Source organism: Saccopteryx leptura, chromosome 4, assembly GCF_036850995.1.
Source record: "Saccopteryx leptura isolate mSacLep1 chromosome 4, mSacLep1_pri_phased_curated, whole genome shotgun sequence".
Lineage (NCBI taxonomy): Eukaryota > Metazoa > Chordata > Mammalia > Chiroptera > Emballonuridae > Saccopteryx > Saccopteryx leptura.
In genome coordinates, this window is record NC_089506.1 from 29,348,508 (window position 1) to 29,370,492 (window position 21,985).

Consider the following 21,985-nt stretch of genomic DNA (forward strand, 5'->3'; position numbering starts at 1 on the left):
GTGTTTAATTGAGCGGTGCTAGGGCAAAGCGGCGAGCAGAGGGCTAAAAACTGTTGCAAATCGCTGGTACCTGCTGGGGGGGGGGGGGGGGTCTTGACTTAATGTGGAGTGGAAACCGGAGCGATCTCCAAAGCAGAAACGTCGGGAAATGGCCCTCTCAACACCACTCGCGTCCTCCCTGGGGTCACTCCTCACAAGCTCCGCAACACCCCAACCCCGAAATCCTAGACCCAGACCCCTGACCGCCTAGACCTTTGTCGCGGGCGCCCCCTGGCGGCCATCCGCGGACACAGACCATTCGGAGCGCGGGGGCGGGACTAACGCTGCAGGGAGGTAAGGGGGTGTGGCCTTCTCGCGTGAACTAATGGCGTCATCGCCGCGACAGGCCCGGAAGGAAGTGGCGGGCGGAGGGGTGTGGCGGTTTCTGCGGTTGCACGGGCGTTCGGACGGGTACGGAGCGCCTGGAGGGACAGCCTGGTACGCGGCCCCCGCCCCTCAGTGCGTGCGCTGGGCCTCGCTGCGGCTCCTGGCCGCCTCTAATACGCGATTCTCCCGGGCCCCATCCCAGCAGCAAGCCCTCTCTCTCCCGAATCTCACTCTCGCTCGCTCCCCAGCGAGACGGAGCGGAGGCTCTTGGAGCCCCAGGCTCTTGGGTGCGCGACCTTCTCTCGGAAGGGGTGCGAGGTGGGGCGGGGTGACCTCGGAAGAGAAGGGCACTTGCAGAAGGGACGCGGACGCAAATCCGTAGCTGGAGGCCGCCGCGGTAAAACGAGCGCCGCGCAGAGGGCTGCGCCCGACACCCCTTAGACCCAGGAAGCGGAGTGCACGCCCGGCGCGCGGTGGCCCGGGCATGCCTGACTGTGGACCTGGGTGTCAGTTACCCTAGTGTTTCCAGATCATTCAGTGTTCAAGAAATAAGTCTTTAGATGCCAACTCTTTCGTGCCCTGGTGCCCGAACGCTGTTGGACCCAGGAGTCCAGAGTCTTCCCAGCATGGGGAACCCCGTTTCTCGAACCGTGGGCTTGGGGACCTGTCAGGTGCAAAGTCCTAGGCAGGCATATGGGAGGGAGTGTGGCTTCGCTCTCGGTCAGAGCCCTCTCCCGTTCAGGTCCAGAGGAGGAACTGGGCAGGTGGACAGAAGGCCTGAGAATCCCACCTTGAAACTGTTGGCATGCTGTCTCTGTCGCTCCAGCGACTGAGAGGAGTAAATAACGGTTTCCTTTGAAGTGACAGGCAATTAGGACCGGGCGGCTCTGACCAGAATTACATGCCACAACTGCCTGTCATTTGACTTCCTCTGTAATTTGGGCCAACATACTGCAGCTGCCTCTTTTCCCTTTTTCTAGTATGAGTGGCTCCAGTGACAGCACATTCGTGTTCACAGGAAGAGAAAGCTGTGTTCTGAGCACTGCCCAGTTGGCACTGGCTCTCCCTTGGGCCACAGCTGTTATCGGAACCATTGCCTCTTCAGCGAGGTGGGGAATAGGATTCCACCGTTCAGGAGTGGGAATGTTGACGGCTGGAGAGTTGTAGATCTAGCCTCCTGGATTACAACAGGCTGGATATGAGCCACTTCCAGGGAGCTCAGCTTGGTGAGGTGCCCTCGCTGCCACAGCTTGTCGCCTGCACGGCAGACCATACACGCTTTCCCATATCTTTTCCCTAGGATAGAAGTTCACTGATGGCTCAGTTGGGAGCAGTTGTGGCTGTGGCTGCCAGTTTCTTTTGTGCATCACTCTTCTCAGCTGTGCACAAGATAGAAGAGGGACATATTGGGGTATATTACAGGTAAGGCAGAGCCAGGGAGAAGCTTGCAACTTCCTGTTAAATGAGTCTTTCCTAGTCATTCATTGTCTAGCAGATTCCACTGAATATCTATACCTTTATTTTGTTGAATATGGAAGTCTTTTAGGTTGAGTTTTTGTGTTCGTGACCATGGGGAGGGGAATGCGTGCGTGTGTGTGTGTGTGTGTGTGTGTGTGTGTGTGTGTGTACTCACATATATAAATGTAAATATGAAATTTAGTAATATAAGTTTATGATTGATAAATGTATAGAGAGATTTAGAGATAAAACCTGAAGGCAGCCAGTGCTTTGTCCAGATTATCTCTGAACATTTTCTCTCCCACATCTCTCTCAGCAACTTGGTGCCACAAGGTTACCTCTGATGAGTACCAATTCTTGATGGCAACTAGAGAAGATACCCCAGGATAGTGGTTCTCACCAAGGACTTCATTTGTCACTTTATTTTATTGCTCTTTTTTTTTTCATGTATCTTTAATTTCATAATGTAAAGCAAAGAAGCACTTACAAGTCTTGGATTAGTTTCCTTTTAGTAACCTCCTTAACCAAGTTTTTTGCTTTAAGTCTTTATGACACCTTCTTATTATGTACCCTATGATGCTTATCTCTGGATTGTCAATAGCAAGTTCTAATCATCAGTTGTGTTTCCCACTCACCTCTAATTATTTCTCCCTACCATCCATTTATATATCCCCCCAAAAAAGGCTTTTAATTTTATTATCATTTACATACAACTTGATTAGAAAGGTAACTATTGCCAAAATTTTATATTTAAATGATTTATAAAGTGTACTTAAATTTTTCTTTTGGTATTGATGTCACTAGAACCCAACATTAGTGCAGTTCCTAGATAACTGTATTACTGGGTTTAAGTGCCCACATGGATTGCCACAAGTTCAACAGATACGACAAAGTAAAACAGACTTCCTCTCAAATACAGCCGGGAATTCTGATGTTTATTGTACTTAGCCTATGTGCCTATTTTTCTCAGTGAAAAAGCATGAATAATGGTTTTATGTTTTAGTATTTGGCTTCTTACAATATTCGGGTCTAGCTGGGAGGAAGGAAGGGGTCTGTGGACATTGCTCTGGTACTTGTCACTCTATATTAAACATTTAATGGGCTGAGGGAAAATGGCCCAAAGAGTATCAATGTAATAGGTACCTCTTGCTAAACTGAACCTGCCCCTCTCTCCTCTGCAGAGGCGGTGCCCTGCTGACTTCCACCAGCGGCCCTGGTTTCCATCTCATGCTTCCTTTCATCACATCGTATAAGTCTGTGCAGGTATTGTGGTACTTGGCTGTGTGGTACGGCTGGACAGCTGCAGATTTGGGGTGTTGACTAATGCATGATTTGGAATTATTTAGCTATTGGATGAGTATAATGCCTTTTCAAGGAACCATTTAAGAATAGGTTTTATATGTATATAAAGAATGAGGCTCCATGGACCATTAACTCTGGAGCTTTACTTGCTTGTTGAAATAGTTGAGTGGGGTCCTTGCCTTGGCCCATCTGCCCCACGTGGGACGTATTTCTCTATTTCAAGACAAAGCCAGAGAAGAATCTGTTTTGAATGTATAGAAAGAAAAGTAGGGTGTGTGTGTCTGTGTTTTAAATCACAGGCTACCAAGACAGATGGAAATAAAATATGGTAATTTTGCTGGTTCTTATTTGAACTTCAGAGATGTGAACATAATTTTTGGGAAAGATGAGGGAAGTTGAACTTGGTGAAGGGAAATGACATCTAAAATAGGAGAATTACTTATGACAGATCTAAAGCCCAGCTAAGTCAGACTAGCTCTCTTTGAAGTGTGTCCAGTATCCTGGGATATCTCATCAGCATTTTCCTTGTAAGCTTCTTCTGCCATGTACTCTGCTTTATGATTTTCAAAGTGCATTTATGCACATTATCTCATTTGGGTCTCACAGTAATCCTAAGGATGGGCTGAGAAGGTCTTGATTGCTAGTCCTGGGTCTTTTTCACTAAACCATTATTACCCAGCTCATTCATACAGCAGTTCACTTACAGTGGAAGCTGGCTACGTACCTTTGTTTGGTTAGTCTCACACCCTGTAAGTCAAGAGGATTTGGAGGGGTATTCATGTGTAACAAAGACAAAGCTCAACACAAATAGGTATTCAAGGACAAGGACATTTGGGGTTCCAAATATAAGGTACTTTGTTTGTCTCTGCCCATCTTACAGCAGTTCTTGTCTCCTCTATTCCAGACCACACTGCAGACAGATGAGGTGAAGAATGTGCCTTGTGGGACTAGGTAAGGAGCCCGGACTAAAGCTGTTAAGGCCAAATAAGAGGAAGGGCTATGGGGCCGGTGGAGTAAGAGATAGTGAGAAGGGAGGCGCCCTTGGTTTTACCAAGTTCCTGGCCCCCAGCCTCCTACGTTCTGATTCCACTAGGTGCTGGCGCGCAGTAGAGAAAACCACAGTAGTTAGACAGGTTTAAGAGGGCCTCGGACACTGAGAAGTTTGGACTTTTTCTGTTAAAAGTGAGGATCCTCTAAAGGCTTTTAGCAGATAAATGACTTGATAGAAAAAAATAACTTTAGCATAACTAACCAGAGAGAATGTCGTAATGGACAGGGAGGCCTTCGGGGCAGGAAATATAAAGATGCCACTGCTGTAGCGGTCTGGCTGAAAAGTGAGGAAGGTCTAAACTAGAGTACAGTCGCAAAGTAAACAACACCATGAGGAAACATTTGGACAGATCCATAATTGGGACATCCCACAGGATAACAGGTCTGATCTCAGCACAAAGTCGCATTTGGAGGGGCATTGGGTTAAAGAGAAGACTTACAAGACAAACAAATGCAGTAGTGAACCTTAATTAGAACCTGGTCCAAACATAATATCTGTAAAGGCTTGGAGAAACTGTATTAGTCAGCTGGGGCCGCTATAACAACACCACAGACGGGATGGCTTCAGCTACAGTTACAGAAGCTCAAAGCCCAAGATCAAGGTGCCAACAGGGTTGGTTTCTGGTGAAGCCTCTCTTCCTGGCTTCCAGATGGCTACCTTGCTGTGTCCTCATGTGGCCTTTTTTCTATACATGCGAGGAGAAAGAGATGTCTAGTGTCTTGTCTTTTCCTTTTTTTTTTTTTTACAAGTCTAGTCAGTTAGGGTCCCACTGTTATGACCTCATTTAACCTTAATAACCTCTTTAAAGGCCCTACCTCCACAAATAGTCACATTGGGGGTTAGACTTTCAACATATGGATTTGGGAGGATAGCTATTCAGTCCATAATAAGAATCATTGGAGAAATTTAAATGACTGGGTATTAGATAATGTTAAGGAATTATTGCTGATTTTTTTAAGTTTGGGGATGGATTTGTGACCATATAGGAGAATGTCCTTATTCTCAGGTGATGCTTGCTAATGTTGTTAAGGGATAAAGTATCATGACTATAACTTATTTTAAAATGTTCAGCAAATAAAAAAGTAGATCAATCAATAAAGTAAAATGTTAACAATTGTTAAATTTCACTGGTAGTAAATGGGTTTTAATTCTACTATTTCAGTTTCTTTGTGTTTGAAATTTGCATATAATTAGTATTTGGGGAAGGGGGAGAGCTGAACTAAAGTAACCGTGAAGACAAAGTGAGAAACAGTGACCCTAAGATGCCACAGTGACCTTTTAGATTCTGAGAATTCCTTGACCTTCCGTAGTCTTTTTCCTTCAATTGATTGTTTTAGCCAAAATGCATTCTGGATTCAAAAGATAGGAACTACACTTTTCTTACTGGCATATTGAAAGTATCACTTTTTTCTTTGTGCAATTATTTTTAGGAGGTCTGATTTCTCAGGAGGTTGTATTCTTGCTGTAAACTCTGGAGATCTCCTTGTAGATCCAGCATGTCTCCTGACTTCCTGTGAACTCTTCTTTTCTGCTAATTCACACGTTATGCCATCACCTAGGAGACTGCTTATATTCCAGAGCTTAGGAGTGACTTCTTTGTCCGTTCTTTCTCTAATAGTGGTGGTGTGATGATCTACTTCGATAGAATTGAAGTGGTGAACTTCCTAATCCCAAACGCAGGTACGTCTTCCCAGTCCCCCCACCAGCAGCCTACGGCCCCCAGCACGCCACGCCAGGGTCTGGTGCAGCACCTCAGGAAGGGAGAATGAGTCCTGCCTTGTATTCTGAACCCTCTGCTTCCTTCCCAGTGTATGATATAGTGAAGAACTATACGGCTGACTACGACAAGGCCCTCATCTTCAACAAGATCCACCACGAGCTGAACCAGTTCTGCAGTGTGCACACACTTCAAGAGGTCTACATTGAGCTCTTCGGTAAGAAAGTCTCTTCTGCTGAGAGCTTGCCGTAGCAGTCCTGCCTCCCCCACGGCCCACTTCCGAGCTACCATCAGGGCAGGACGGGCACCGCTGCCCAGGAGGTGCTAAAGGGGCCAGTGCTCAGATCACAGAGGGCATTCCTAGAAATTGCTGGTGACAGTGGAAGCTCACGGGAGTGACTGAGCTTTGGGCACAGAAGTAATGGTGGACCGCAGGACTCACTCCTGGCCCATCAGAGGCCTGGAATGGAAATCTGTTCCCACGGCCCCTAACACATCATTCTGTACTGAAGACAGGCTCGGTTCTAGAAGAACCTAGAGAGTCCCTAGCCCCGTATCCTCATTTTAAGATAAGGGTACCAAGGCACAAAGAGAGTCACAGAGCTAGCTGGTAGCAGCTGCAGCTGGAACGCCCGCTCTGGCCCTCGCTTTATACGCTTCCCACCTCGTCACACTGAAGGGAGGGCTCCCAGGAAAGGGTGAGGAGAATGGGACTCCACATTTAATTCTAGAAGTGGGACAAGGACCATAGGTACTTACTGGTCCTAGAACCTTTGTGAGGGTTTTTGTTTCTTTGTTACCCTATACCAACAGAAGTGAATAGGAAGAAGCTTAAAACAAAAAGGCCACATGCTCAAGTAGATGTTTCTTGTCCTTTTTACCTGGTCAAAGTGAACATACCCTGACTTCAGCAATAAAAGGAGGAAACATTTCAGTAATCGTTATAGCTCTTTTGTGGTAAAGGTTCTATTTAAACTTGCTGCTAGAAGTATTCTAGTAGCCAGTGCTAAAAGGAAATGGGTTTTCAACCCATAGTACAATTATTCTTGATGCTAGGACTGGACAGTGATTTTTCCTGGTAATATTCATTAAAAGGACCCTGAGTGAGAAATAGTTCATATTTTAGAGTAGAAAGAATTTTAAAATATTACATATTTTAGAGTAGAAAGAAGAGGAATCATTGGCGATGCCAATGACCTTAACTAAGCAAACAGCCCTTAGCACTGCGTTTCAGATTTGGGAAACCATCAGAATCACTTTTAATTTTCTGCAGTAGAAAATGAATCTAAATTCACTCTATAGGGTTTAGATTCTTTTATTTGGTTTGGATTCAGTGTGCTTTTAGGAAAAAATTGGTAAATTTACTATTTTTTTTAACCTCAGACTGATAGAATACTATAAAATATCATTAGTTTTCTCTATCTTTGTTTAAAACTAGTACCATTGTGTACATTTCAAAGCATTTGAAACAGCAAAAGACAAAGGATCCCTAATTTCCGTGAAGGGGAAATTAAAATGTGGAATTGTTTTGCATTAGAAAACTTCTTACTATCGTAGAGATCAACCTGGTAGCGTAATAAAGTATAGCCTCTTATACAAAGGAGCTGGGAAAATGTATTTGCTTTGAATGTTTTCTTTTAAGGTTCAGCCTTGCCAGCAAATACTGTTTTGCTCAGAATATACTTGCATCTGTAAAGAAGAAACGAGGGTCTCTATCCTACTCCTTAACAATCGAAGGTGTTTTCCTAGTTCCCTCTCTCGGACTCCTAGCCCTGACTTTCAACATGACTGCATAATTCTCATCACTGCTTACACAAATGTGTTCTCTTTGCCCGTTTTCTAAAAATATTATCTTTTTTTTTTTTTTTTTTTTTTAATAAATTTTTATTAATGGTAATGGGATGACATTAATAAATCAGGGTACATATATTCAAAGAAAACATGTCTAGGTTATTTTGTCATTAAATTATGTTGCATACCCCTCGCCCAAAGTCAGATTGTCCTTCGCCACCCTCTATCTAGTTCTCTGTGCCCCTCCCCCTCCCCCTAACTCTCCCCCTGTCCTCCCTCCCCCCACCCCTGGTAACCACCACACTCTTGTCCATGTCTCTTAGTCTCATTTTTATGTTCCACCAATGTATGGAATCATGTAGTTCTTGTTTTTTTCTGATTTACTTATTTCACTCCTTATAATGTTATCAAGATCCCACCATTTTGCTGTAAATGATCTGATGTCATCGTTTCTTATGGCTGAGTAGTATTCCATAGTGTATATGTGCCACATCTTCTTTATCCAGTCTTCTATTGAAGGGCTTTTTGGTTGTTTCCATGTCTTGGCCACTGTGAACAGTGCTGCAATGAACATGGGGCTACATGTGTCTTCACGTATCAATGTTTCTGAGGTTTTGGGGTATATACCCAGTAGAGGGATTGCTGGGTCATAAGGTAGTTCTATTTGCAGTTTTTTGAGGAACCACCATACTTTCCTCCATAATGGTTGTACTACTTTACAGTCCCACCAACAGTGAATGAGGGTTCCTTTTTCTCCACAGCCTCTCCAACATTTGCTATTACCCGTCTTGTTGATCATAGCTAATCTAACAGGGGTGAGGTGGTATCTCATTGTAGTTTTGATTTGCATTTCCCTAATAACTAATGAAGCTGAGCATTTTTTCATATATCTGTTGGCCATTTGTATCTCTTCCTGGGAGAAGTGTCTATTCATGTCTTCTTCCCATTTTTTTATGGGATTGTTTGTTTGTTTGTTGTTGAGTTTTATGAGTTCTTTGTAAATTTTGGAAATTAGGCCCTTATCTGAGCTGTTGTTTGAAGATATCATTTCCCATTTAGTTGGCTGTCTGTTTATTTTTATATCAGTTTCTCTTGCTGAGCAAAAACTTTTTATTCTGATGTAGTCCCATTCATTTATCTTTGCCTTCACTTCTCTTGCCATTGGAGTCAAGTTCATAAAATGTTCTTTAAAACCCAGGTCCATGAGTTTAGTACCTATGTCTTCTTCTATGTACTTTATTGTTTCAGGTCTTATATTTAGGTCTTTGATCCATTTTGAATTAATTTTAGTACACGGGGACAGGCTGTAGTCGAGTTTCATTCTTTTGCATGTGGCTTTCCAGTTTTCCCAACACCATTTGTTGAAGAGGCTTTCTTTTCTCCATTGTGTGTTGTTGGCCCCTTTATCAAAGATTATTTGACCATATATATGTGGTTTTATTTCTGGGCTTTCTATTCTGTTCCATTGGTCTGAGTGTCTATTTTTCTGCCAATACCATGCTGTTTTGATTATTGTGGCCCTATAATATAGTTTAAAGTCAGGTATTGTAATGCCCCCAGCTTCATTCTTTTTCCTTAGGATTGTTTTGGCTATTCGGGGTTTTTTATAGTTCCATATAAATCTGATGATGTTTTGTTCCATTTCTTTAAAAAATCTCATAGGGATTTTGATGGGAATTGCATTAAATTTGTATATTGCTTTGGGTAATATGGCCATTTTGATTATATTTATTCTTCCTATCCAAGAACAAGGAATATTTTTCCATCTCATTGTATCTTTTTCGATTTCCCTTAACAATGCTTTGTAATTTTCATTATATAGGTCCTTTACATTCTTTGTTATGTTTATTCCTAGGTATTTTATTTTTTTTGTTGCAATCGTGAAGGGGATTATTTTTTTGAGTTCGTTTTCTAATATTTCATTGTTGGCATAGAGAAAGGCTATGGACTTCTGTATGTTAATTTTGTATCCTGCGACCTTACTGTATTGGTTTATTGTTTCTAATAATCTTTTTGTGGAGTCCTTCGGGTTTTCGATGTATAGGATCATATCATCAGCAAAAAGTGATACCTTTACTTCTTCTTTTCCAATATGGATGCCTTTTATTTCTTTGTCTTGTCTGATTGCTCTGGCCAGAACTTCTAGCACCACGTTAAATAAGAGTGGAGAGAGTGGACAACCCTGTCTTGTTCCTGATTTAAGGTAGAAAGTCCTCAGTTTTTTGCCGTTTAAAATGATGTTGGCTGATGGTTTATCATATATGGCCTTTATCATGTTGAGATATTTTCCTTCTATACCCATTTTGTTGAGAGTCTTAAACATAAAATTGTGTTGTATTTTATCAAAAGCCTTTTCTGCATCTATTGATAAGATCATGTGGTTTTTGTTCTTTGTTTTGTTGATATGGTGTATTACGTTAACCGTTTTGCGTATGTTGAACCATCCTTGAGATTCTGGGATGAATCCCACTTGATCATGATGTATTATTTTTTTAATATGTTGTTGTATTCGGTTTGCCAGTATTTTGTTTAGAATTTTAGCATCTGTATTCATTAGAGATATTGGTCTGTAGTTTTCTTTCTTTGTGCCATCCTTGCCAGGTTTTGGTATGAGGGTTATGTTGGCCTCATAAAATGTGTTTGGAAGTATTGCTTCTTCTTCAATTTTTTGGAAGACTTTGAGTAGAATAGGAACCAAGTCTTCTTTGAATGTTTGATAGAATTCACTAGTATAACCGTCTGGGCCTGGACTTTTATTTTTGGGGAGGTTTTTAATAGTTTTTTCTATTTCCTCCCTGCTGATTGGTCTGTTTAGGCTTTCTGCTTCTTCATGACTCAGTCTAGGAAGGTTGTATTGTTCTAGGAATTTATCCATTTCTTCTAGATTGTTGTATTTGGTGGCATATAATTTTTCATAGTATTCTACAATAATTCTTTGTATATCTATGATGTCTGTGGTGATCTCTCCTCTTTCATTTTGGATTTTATTTATTTGAGTCCTGTGCCTTTTTTCCTTGGTGAGTCTTGCTAAGGGTTTGTCAATTTTGTTGATCTTTTCAAAGAACCAGCTCCTTGTTTTATTGATTTTTTCTATAGTTTTTCTGTTCTCTATTTCATTTATTTCTGCTCTGATTTTTATTATCTCCTTTCTTCGGCTGGTTTTGGGTTGTCTTTGTTCTTCTTTTTCTAGTTCCTTAAGGTGTGAAGTTAAGTGGTTTATTTCGGCTCTCTCTTGTTTGTTCATATAGGCCTGAAGTGATATGAACTTTCCTCTTATTACTGCTTTTGCTGCATCCCAGAGATTCTGATATGTCGTATTTTCATTTTCATTTGTCTGTATGTATCTTTTGATCTCTGCGCTTATTTCTTCTTTGACCCATTCATTTTTTAGAAGTATGTTGTTTAGTTTCCACATTTTTGTGGGTTTTTCCCCCTCTTTTTTACAGTTGAATTCTAGTTTCAAGGCTTTATGATCAGAAAATATGCTTGGTACAATTTCAATTTTTCTAAATTTGCTGATATTGTCTTTGTGGCCCAACATATGGTCAATTCTTGAGAATGTTCCATGTACACTAGAGAAAAATGTATACTCTGTCGCTTTGGGATGAAGTGTCCTGTAGATGTCTATCATATCCAGGTGTTCTAGTATTTCGTTCAAGGCCACTATATCTTTATTGATTCTCTGTTTGGATGACCGATCTAGAGCCGTCAGCGGAGTATTGAGGTCTCCAAGTATGATTGTATTTTTGTTAGTTTTTGTTTTAAGGTCAATAAGTAGCTGTCTTATATATTTTGGTGCTCCTTGGTTTGGTGCATATATATTAAGGATTGTTATGTCTTCTTGATTCAGTGTCCCCTTAATCATAAAAATATTATCTTGAACAAAATATTGTTCAGAAGTTTACCTGAAGAACCTGTTTGTTTGTACTTAATAATATAACTTAGCCACCATTTATCAGTATAACTATACCATAAACAACTTACTACCAGTATTACTTTGGTAATAAACCACCTTTCAGAATATTTCTTCCAGGTTTTAGTAGAAAAGTTACTAGCCCAGGGCCACAGGTTTCTACCTTGACTCAGATAGAATTTGGTCTGATAAATGACTATGTTATTATTAACTTACAGAGGGTAAAGGCCATCTGTCTCACTTAAAGTTTGGTGGGTATCCTATTTAAAATAGAAAATATGAAATGTAATGTTTATCTCTAGCTATCAAGTTCTTAGGCCAGTGTCAAGTGCAAGGTACTGCCTTTATGGGCATTTCTCCCTCAATGCTAAGAGGCTTGTGAGAGCATATCCAAATCAGGGAAACATTAAATCCCTTCCTCACTGACATGATAGGGGAAAGAAGTACTGTTTTAAACCCTAACAATCAAAACAGTAATTAAACAAGTTCATTATTTTGGCTGCTCACTGGCTTGAGTATATCTTCCCCTCCTAGACCTTAGTTTGGGCATCTATAAAAAGCAGGAATGAAAGTTGCTATTTCTCAGAGGCTCCTGTTTGGGCTCAAGTGACCGAGAATGGCCACTCACAGCAGATGGCAGCTGACAGGGAGGTGACTGGGTTTAGATGACCCCGCTTGGTTTCATGAGTCTCTCTGGTCCCTCGTTGGGTCTTACTGAGGAACTCCAGCCAGAGAAGGCAGCCTGGTGCTGCCGTGCTGGGGTCACAGCTGGAAGGGGGATCTGTGAGAGCTCTTCCTACGCTTGTCTGCAAAACGACTCACATATGAATTCCAGGCAGAGGAATCACGACCAAAGCAAACAACACATCAAAAGACTTGGGCTCGTTTCCAGAACTGTAAATTTTTATTTTTCCCTTGTGTTATTTGATGGAGCTCCTAATGGAAATAGTCTTCCTTGGGGCTTCTTTGACGTCAGAATCTGTTTTGTTTTGTTTTGTTTTTTTAATCTAAAATTACTAGATTTAATGTGCTCAGCTCTTTTCAGAATACCTAACATGGCCATTGCCTCTTCCTTCTTCATGAAAACTGGGGCCTGCCTTCTGTTTTGCCCTTGTTGTCTAGGGAATGCTGCTGCCTGACTCAAATGTACTAGAATTGTTTGTTCTTTTTCTTTTTAAAGCTCAGTTCCCTTTTGAGCAAGGCTGATATTTTTCACAGCCTAGGTGACTTCATCTTGAGGCCACAGGAAAGGACACCCTCACATCTAGCCCATGTAGAGGGACCCCAGAGGCATGCTGCCGCAAATAAGATGTGCACTTGACGTTGGGAAGACCCTTTGCCTGTGAGGCGCATTCTTGAGCTGCTGTGTTAGCTTTAACTCTGCCCCCATGCCTCCCTCAGTCCTGCCGAGAGAGTGTGGCCACTCCTTCCCCTGTCCTTCTCGATTCCAGATCAGATCGATGAAAATCTCAAACTGGCTTTGCAACAGGACCTCACCTCCATGGCGCCTGGGCTCGTCATCCAAGTAAGCACTGGCAGTGTGGGAGCGTCCCCTGACGAAGGTGCATCCCTCTCTCAAGGGATGTGCTTCCTGTGCAGGAAGATCAAGGACCGAGCTGCTAGGGGCCTCGCCACCTTCACCTTCCTTCCCATCAGGTGTTATTTCTATCCTCCAGGCTGTGCGCGTGACCAAGCCCAACATCCCTGAGGCGATCCGCAGAAACTACGAGTTGATGTGAGTGTCCTGTGCCTGAGCTGTGCCCACCACTCTCTCCCGCCCAGTTACCTGAAGCAGGGCCAGGCTGGTATTCCCTCCTGAGTATTTGTCACAGCCACTGCACTGTGGGATGGAGCAGGCCTGTCAGGACAAGCACCCAGGCTCTGTACTGTGACTGAGGGCCACTGAGAAGCCCCTGGGAGCAGTAACGCTTTTAAGGGAGCCAGGGGGCCTTTTTGTGCTTCATGGTTCAAGCCAAAGAAGATAGGAGAGAAAGATGATTAAGTGGGCAGGCAGGTGCATTTTACCAAATCATGCTGTTTCCTGAAATTGAGTTATTTTGGAGGAGGAGGACAGCCATGGCACTCTGCAACACAACTGCTTTTGCCTGGGACACTGACCAACCTGCCAGGAGAAAGTTAGAAATCAGCGGGCACCTCTCCTCAGGAGAAGAGTGTGGCTTCTCCATGCGACAGTGAAGTCCCTCTGAAGCTGTTCCATAGCAACCCCCCAACTGCATATTTTTTCCCCTCAGGGAAAGCGAGAAGACAAAGCTTCTCATTGCAGCCCAGAAACAGAAGGTGGTGGAAAAAGAAGCTGAGACAGAGCGGAAGAAGGCGCTCATTGGTCTGGATGTGGTTCTCTGTTCCCCTTTCAGGGCGCAGGGTGGGGCGTGCCAGGGAAGCCTCGGGCCCTGCTAGACCCCAGACTCTCCCACCCTGCCCGCAGGAGCGCGCTCGGACTCCCAGATGGGCTCTCCCAACCCTGCCCGCAGGAGCGCGCTCGGACTCCCAGACGGGCTCTCCCCACCCTGCCCGCAGGAGCGCGCTCGGACTCCCAGACGGGCTCTCCCCACCCTGCCCGCAGGAGCGCGCTCGGACTCCCAGACGGGCTCTCCCAACCCTGCCCGCAGGAGCGCGCTCGGACTCCCAGACGGGCTCTCCCCACCCTGCCCGCAGGAGCGCGCTCGGACTCCCAGACGGGCTCTCCCCACCCTGCCCGCAGGAGCGCGCTCGGACTCCCAGACGGGCTCTCCCCACCCTGCCCGCAGGAGCGCGCTCGGACTCCCAGACGCAAAGCTGAAGCTGTCTAGCAGGACCAGGGACAATAAGTTTTGAGTTTCCACATAATTTTAAATGAAAAGGAGCCCTTACTGTTAATTCATAATGATAACAGCTAACACTTATTGAACACTTAACGTGAGCCATGTACTTCTCTAAGTACTTACATGTAAATTCTCTCACTCCTCACAACCAGCAGGTGAGGGGCACTATCATTAACCTCACTTTACTGAGCTGAAGCACAGAGTGGTTAAATAATGTGCCCAAGGACATATGGCAAGTTAAGTGGTGGAGCTGCGGTTCAGATCCAGGGACTTTGTTCCAAAGCCTGGGTTTTTAACCACTGCACTAGGCTGTCAACATCAAACCTGACCACTTCCTAAAGTGAAGGGGCCGGAAGAAACTTGAAAATACCTTATTCCTTAAAGTGTCCCTTCGGGAGAAACACCCGTGTGACTTAGAGAGAGGTTAGGGCTTGTTCCTTGCTTTCATCAGAGCACTGTAATGGCTCTCCTACCCCAGGTCCCCATCCCGCCGTCGCCCCAGTTATAGTCTTGCCCTGATGTCTGGTGTGTGCTCACTAGTACACTCCGTCTCTGCCCATGCTTCTCCCATGTCCTCTGGGGCCAGTGACTGTCCCTCTGAGCTTCCCCACATTCATGCATCAGGGCCTCTGCCCGTGCTTCTCCCATGGTTCTCCTCTGGGGCCAGTGACTGTCCCTCTGAGCTTACCCACATTCATGCATCAGGGCCTCTGCCCGTGCTTCTCCCATGGTTCTCCTCTGGGGCCAGTGACTGTCCCTCTGAGCTTACCCACATTCATGCATCAGGGCCTCTGCCCGTGCTTCTCCCATGGTTCTCCTCTGGGGCCAGTGACTGTCCCTCTGAGCTTACCCACATTCATGCATCAGGGCCTCTGAGCAGGGGAAATTGAGTCCAGCTCTTAAAATATCAGAGCTTTAAGCCTTTCTCAACTTCACTAACAGAGGCAGAAAAAGTGGCTCAGGTTGCCGAAATCACCTATGGACAGAAGGTGATGGAGAAGGAGACTGAGAAGAAGATTTCAGAAATTGAAGGTAAGCAGAAGCAAGATTAATGCCCGAATTTTCCTCAGACCCCACTTTGTGGCAAGGGAGTGGGGGGTCATTTCCTTTGCTCTTTAACCTCTAATAAGATCTTTTGATTTCTTTGGAACCTCACTTTTTCTCTCTGCTTTCACTCTGGGGTAGATTTGGCATTAATTTTCTACTTCAGAGAGCATTCATTCCTTGAACAAATGTCAGCGGGTGCCGTGCAGCATCTTCCGTTAGGCATAAGGAGAGGAGGGCTCACCGTCTGGCAGGGAGGTGAACTCGGAAGCAGGCCGACACAGCCCTCTCGCCCCCTCGTGCTCTCTGCCCCTCCTCGGAGGTCGGGGCACCCCCAAGCTCTGGCCCCTGAGTCTGCTCTCGGGGTCCCTGTAGATACTAAGGTGGCTGTGAAGAAGACACCTGTTCAGCGCCAACAACACTGGAGCTGGAGAGGAGTGTTCCTCCGCTGACTCTCGAGTATCACTCGCCTTCCTGCCCTTCGGCCCTCAGCTCCTTCCCACCACCCTCCTTCTCCTTCATGTAGAGAAGGGTCAAGCACGTCTAGGACAGAAAGGGACCTGAAGGCCTGGCTTCGAGCTACAAAGTGCTGTGTCCGGCTATACTCATTACGGGCCTGCCAGGCTTTGCAGGGCCTATTGAGGAGCGAGTTAGGATTTTACAGATCAGCAGCTCCTCATTAGGGAGCTTTTAGCAAAACAACACATTTTTATTTCTTATAAATACATGTCATCAGGTGCTAAGGCCAGTTAAGTCAGCCGTGTGTGGCCAGAGCTCCAGCCAGACTGCAGACTCCTTCCAGCCAGGGTCAGGCTACAGGGCTGCAGTAAAGAGCCGTCCACGGACTGACCTCCCAGGCTGTTGGCTACAAATATTACTCACCTGAGATTGCCCTCACTCCCAAGGCAAGGAAGTAAATATCAAAAATTTTGCATCAGCCTGACCTGTGGTGGCGCAGTGGGATAGAGTGTCAACCTGGAACACTGAGGTCGCTGGTTTGGAACCCTGCGCTTGCCTGGTCAAGGCACATATGGGAGTTGATGTTTTCTGCTCCTCCCCGTTCTCTCTCTCTCTCTCTCTCTCTCTCTCTCTGTCCCCCCTCTCTGAAAATTGAATAAAGTGTTTAAAAAAAAAATTTTGCATCAACTTGACAGAAAGCTAGTCTTAGCAGATTGAGCAAGTATATTGTTTGCATAGTGGAGGTTTAAACAGGTCTTAATTCAAACAGGTGTTAGTCTGGACCATGGTTTATAATCCTTTTAGAGTTGTGCCAGCTTAACCACTGTTAATTAGAACCTACCTTTTTGAAACCATTTGTGGAAAAGCAAATGAAGTTGGGAGAGGGACTGAACCATTTTATGCTTATGGTCTTCGGTCTGAGGGCGGGTCCGCCTCTGGCTGGAGTCAGCCTTCTCCGGGCACCTCTTGCTTTGGCGGGAGCGCACGAGGAAGGAGGTGGAAGGCGCAGAGACTGGAGGTGGAGGCGGGTCCCTTCCCAGACACGGGGCTACGACAGGAATCAGAGTGCAGAGACGGGAAGGGTCTCTGGGCCACGGTGCTTTTCTCAGTAATGCCGTCAAATAAGCTGTTGGGCACAGCGACAGACGTCCTCAGGACTACACCCCACCACAGGGACAGACCCAGTCTCCTGAAAGCCTGGGCACTGCAGTTCACTGCGCTCTTCCCTCAGATGCTGCGTTTCTGGCTCGGGAGAAGGCAAAGGCTGACGCTGAGTGCTATACCGCTATGAAAATCGCCGAAGCAAATAAGGTAAACTCCCAATGCCACCTGGCAGAGAGGATGTGTATTTGGGTTTAGGCTGATAGGGTGTGAGAGCTCCTGGTGGTGGAGGACCACCACCACCCAAAGCCCCTGGTGGCCAGCAGTGATGACCCCTGTGCTGTGTGGGACGGGTACTTCCCTTTCCTTAGCAGTGCCTCGATGGAAGCGTAGTTTTTGTGTTAAACATGGAAACTCCTAAAACTGCAGCTCTGGCCTTGAAGATCTGAGATCACTTTCTCTCAGAGAAGTGGTTACTTTGTTGCTAATGTAACAGTGAGGCCAGGAAAAGTAGGGGTGATAGCAACCCTCTCCTTATAACAAGTGCAGGGGTGCAATCCCTGGTTTTCTCTAATCTGGCTCCACCTGAGTCTTCTTTACTTTTTACTATTTTACAGCTGAAGCTGACCCCTGAATACCTGCAGCTGATGAAGTACAAGGCCATTGCTTCCAACAGCAAGATTTACTTTGGCAAAGACATCCCCAACATGTTCGTGGACTCTGCAGGCAGCCTGGGCAAGCAGTTTGAGGGGCTACCTGACAAGCTGAGCTTCGGCTTAGAAGACGAGCCCTTGGAGGCAGACAGTGAAGAGAACTGAAGCAGACTTTTTATACGACCTCAGATGACACTTACAGAGATCTTTATTTTTTAATGATGAACCAGGATGCCCCTCCCTCCCACACTATCTTCTTTGTCTTCCACTTACTGTGGTGAAGAAAAGAAGAAATGGACTTAAATCTGTTACCCTGGAAAGGGAGGGCAGGGATTTATGATTTGGGGGATTTTATTCAGGTAAGTAGGTTATATGACTTCTGTTAAGTTTTGTAAACCATAGGTCTGACTTTTGACCTCCAGACACTAATTTTAATCCTTTGAAGTTGGCTTAATTAAGGATGCTATCATTAAGAGAGAGAGGGTGTGGCCTGTAGGTGATTTGATTTCTCTTATTTGGGAAAATGCGGGCCAGGTTTCTCACCCTGGACCAAGGCGGGACCATGCCAGGGGGCGAGGCTCACAACTGAGCAAACACAACGTGAGTCTGCCGGGAGAGCCATGGGGCGGCGTCAGTGCGCATGCGCAGCGCACAAGGCAGTTCCTTCTCGGGCCCCCTACGGAAGACCCGGTGCTGGGCTTGGCGAGCTTTTCTGGACACACCACCCTCCTTGCCCCAGGGCTTGACGGGGTGGTTTCAGACTACAGTGCCAGAGTCAGGGTTTGGTGTCACCACGGTTCTTGTTAAAACTTTTCACTGATTCTGTGATTTGTTTTTTTTTTCTCTCAATCTGTTCCTTGGTTCCAGTCAGCATCAAGGAGACAGGAACAAACAACTCAAGTGTCTTAATAGCTGCTAAAGTGGGATCATTATGTCTGTTAGCCACTAAGGTACCTGCTTGTAAACAATATGTACCTTAAGATCAAGTGTATTTTTGTTGTTTTTGGAGACTGTGCTGAAGAGCCCCTCTGGACGAGAAAGGAGGGCCATCCAAAAGGGTTCCTAATCTCAGCGTGCATGGCCTGTGCTGGGATCCGTGTGTGCAGTGAGAGCATGTGTTCTGAAAGCCAGGGCTCCGGGCTGTGCAGAGACGGCTTTGTGGGTACGAGTGGGAGTTTATGCCCAAGTCCCAGGGTGGGAACGACTGCATCAAAGTCTGTTCAGATGTTTTCTTTTTCATTACTAATTAGGAAAAATTTGAGTCACTCTGAGAGATTTGGAAGGGGGGCAAACATGAAAGAAAGGTTTTCTTACATCCCAGAATTGGAGTTGGGGTGGGGAGTCCAGCCTGTATAACCATGGGTTGTGTCCCAACCGCCTTGTTAAGTGGAGGCAGCTATCTGGAGTTAACTTGCAACCACGTTGGTATTCTCCATGACAACCTCTGGCCTAGGATTTGGCCTTGTTATTAGCTACCCCCCCAAAAAAAAAAAAGAGAGACACTCCCACTTACCCCTCTTCCTCAGTGGAACTGTGCATGCTCCTTTCTGGCACAGATGCCCACCTCTGTTTTGGTCTCATGCCCAGACTTCTAGTTTATCAAACAGCCCCAGAACTCAGGCCAGCTGGCTCCTAAGGAGCCAGTTTGGGGAACATTCAGCCTGCCTCAGAAGAAACAAAGTGTTAACTCCTCTTAATTCAAATATTGCCATTCCCATTTCTAATTTCTGGGACTAGAATTCTCAAGTCACTGGCCCTGATCACAGTTGGTGCAGGCAGCCAAATGTCCCTGGGAGTGATGGATTTGAATGTGCTCAGAAGTCCTCACAGAAAGTTAGGCTCCCAAGACCAATACAGAGTACCCATTATTAAGACATACTCACCCTCCTCTCATTTCAATACCATTAATCACTTGTTAGGAGCAACATATCATCTCCAGCATCCCTGGTTTACATATTTGTCTGCTCCTTCTACTCTGACACTCTACCTAGGCTGCAGAAAACACTACTTCACTACAACTGACTAAGGAGAAAGCATATCTCAGTCTCTTGGAATAGCACGTTGCTCATGTTCTTATGTTGAAAGTCTAAAAGTAACATCTTGTGATAGCTTGTCCCTTGCACTAGATACTCTTTGACCCCAGAAGAGCCTCAATAAAATCCTGCAGTCCCTGCCCCCATCAATGTTAATGTCACTTCCTCTTTAAACAAAAAATATAAATGTCGTAGTACCCATTAGTTTAAATCCAGTGGTTGTACCTTCCTGAATAGTAAGATCACGGAAGTCATTCTTTTCCTTAGCATGGGCCAACTAACTAATCTGTGTGTGACTTTCTTTAACACTAACTAGAAAATCTGATTTCAACATTTGAATTCTAAACATGTAAAATGTGACAGCCTACAATTTTGTAGGCAGTAAACTCATGGCTGCTATTTATAAATGGAACTTCTATCAAAATAAGTAACTATTTATAAAATTCCGTTTTTGTAGGATTTTCCAAGGAAAAGTCACCTTGGTTGAATGTTTCTCACTCATTAAACCTTACAGAAGTAATTCATATTCAGTACTGTTTTTAGTCACTTTTTTATAAGGGCAGAATGTTTGCAAGGAAGCCAAAGTTTGTTAATTTTTATATGACTAAAATAAAATCAATTTGGAGAGATCTATGATCGTATTAAGTTGAGGGAGAAAGAAAATCACTGAAAGAACTTTAGCAATATAGCAGGTCCTCATATAACATTGTTTCATTCAACAGAGTCTCCTTATGACTTTGGTGAGATGCCATAGGAATGTAACTCTTGTTTATATCAAATAGCCTATGGTAAAATTGGTTTTGTTTGACTTAAAGTCACAGAACCAATTAATGACATTAAATGAGGACTTACTGTATATGGATCCAAAAAAAAAAGATGTTTTATAAATGCTCTGTTGCAATTTCTATGGGTCTGTCAACATTGATAAGTTTATCATTTATAGAGAGTAAATAATGAAAGTAATATCATCATATTTACTGACTTCTATTTAAGTTTAGGGATAAAATGTACAGCTACTTCTCAACTTATGATGGAGTTCTGTCCCAATAAACCCATCATAAGTTGAAAATATATTTAATATACCTAACCTAGCAATCATTATAGCTTAGCATAGACTACCTTAGATGTGCTTAGAACACTTACATTAGCCTACAGTCGGACAAAGTCATTTACACAGAATGTATTGAATATCTCATGAAGTTCATTATGTGTATCACTTTCACACCATCATAAATTCAAAAAACTATAAGTGGATAATGGCCTGTACTTGGCTAGTGGCTACTCTGTGTCTAAGAACTTAACCACTACTCCTTTAGTTCCACTCAGTAGAGGTCTAGCCACTGTTTCTATTGTTTTCTTATAAAAGAGGTAATAGCCAATCATTTTGTGTCAGTATCTCCATTCCTTTTTATTTCTACTTTTATGTAAGCAAGTCATTGAATAATCAAACTAATTATAATTTCAAAGAGCCCTAGGGCTTAATGACCCCTTTGTAACTGAAAAGTGATTCTTGTTATATTAACTACTCTATAAATGAATGGCATTCCTTCAGTTAATAGCTAGAGGAATTGTTTAGGACAACACAAAAGGCATGAACGTAAGTCTTTTATTTTCGGTCTTGCTAAATAAAATGTCTTTGTATTTTACTTTTTTATTAAAGTGAAATTTAGCAATAGCTAATATTAGAATAGGTGATACAAAGAAATAAAATAGCTCTGCTAAGTACAAGATCACACTGAAATATATTCAAATGAATATATATCCCCATTATCAACATAGAAACAATAAACAACTAATTTGTGAACATGGAATAATTCTTGGTAGGTGCTATAGATATTTATAATTTTAAAGAATCCAGACACCACTGTAGTTCTGCTCCAAAGGGCAGAGATACTTTCTTTTTTTTTTTTTTTTTTTTTTTTTTTAAATAAATTTTTATTAATGGTAATGGGATGACATTAATAAATCAGGGTACATATATTCAAAGAAAACATGTCTAGGTTACCTTGTCATTAAATTATGTTGCATACCCCTCGCCCAAAGTCAGATTGTCCTTCGCCACCCTCTATCTAGTTCTCTGTGCCCCTCCCCCTCCCCCTAACTCTCCCCCTGTCCTCCCTCCCCCCACCCCTGGTAACCACCACACTCTTGTCCATGTCTCTTAGTCAGAGATACTTTCAATTGACCCACAATCACTGTGATATCAACTCAGTGAAAAAGTCCCAGTCTCTACTCTGAAAAGATGCCCAGCCTACAGTTGCCAAATATAGGATGC

At 44.0% G+C, this 21,985-nt stretch overlaps 1 protein-coding gene across 4 annotated transcripts; it reads left to right on the forward strand.

The window, feature by feature from the left end:
• The first annotated feature begins 369 nt into the window (after window positions 1-369).
• On the forward strand, window positions 370-20,615 carry ERLIN2 (ER lipid raft associated 2). 4 transcript variants are annotated; one of them, XM_066380323.1, is made up of 12 exons: window positions 370-477; window positions 1,667-1,788; window positions 3,006-3,087; window positions 4,031-4,077; window positions 5,796-5,857; window positions 5,986-6,111; window positions 13,050-13,123; window positions 13,275-13,333; window positions 13,851-13,942; window positions 15,363-15,452; window positions 17,155-17,234; window positions 17,642-20,615. In XM_066380323.1, the coding sequence occupies exons 2-12, from the start codon at window positions 1,682-1,684 to the stop codon at window positions 17,840-17,842; spliced, it is 1,020 nt and encodes a 339-aa protein (XP_066236420.1). In that variant the 5' UTR covers window positions 370-477; window positions 1,667-1,681; the 3' UTR covers window positions 17,843-20,615. The 4 variants fall into 4 exon arrangements, with proteins under 4 accessions (XP_066236420.1, XP_066236422.1, XP_066236423.1 ...); XM_066380325.1 differs by having other exon boundaries at window positions 403-477; window positions 1,672-1,788; XM_066380326.1 differs by lacking the exon at window positions 370-477 and adding an exon at window positions 517-653 and having other exon boundaries at window positions 1,672-1,788.
• The last annotated feature ends 1,370 nt before the right edge of the window (window positions 20,616-21,985 follow it).

Coding starts and splice junctions, on each gene's coding strand:
- ERLIN2 (XM_066380323.1), top strand. CDS start 1,682: ATGGCTCAGTTGGGAGCAGTTGTGGCTGTGGCTGCCAGTTTCTTTTGT. Junction 3,088..4,030: donor CATCGTATAAGTCTGTGCAG/GTATTGTGGTAC, acceptor CCTCTATTCCAG/ACCACACTGCAGACAGATGA. Junction 13,334..13,850: donor CGCAGAAACTACGAGTTGAT/GTGAGTGTCCTG, acceptor TTTTCCCCTCAG/GGAAAGCGAGAAGACAAAGC.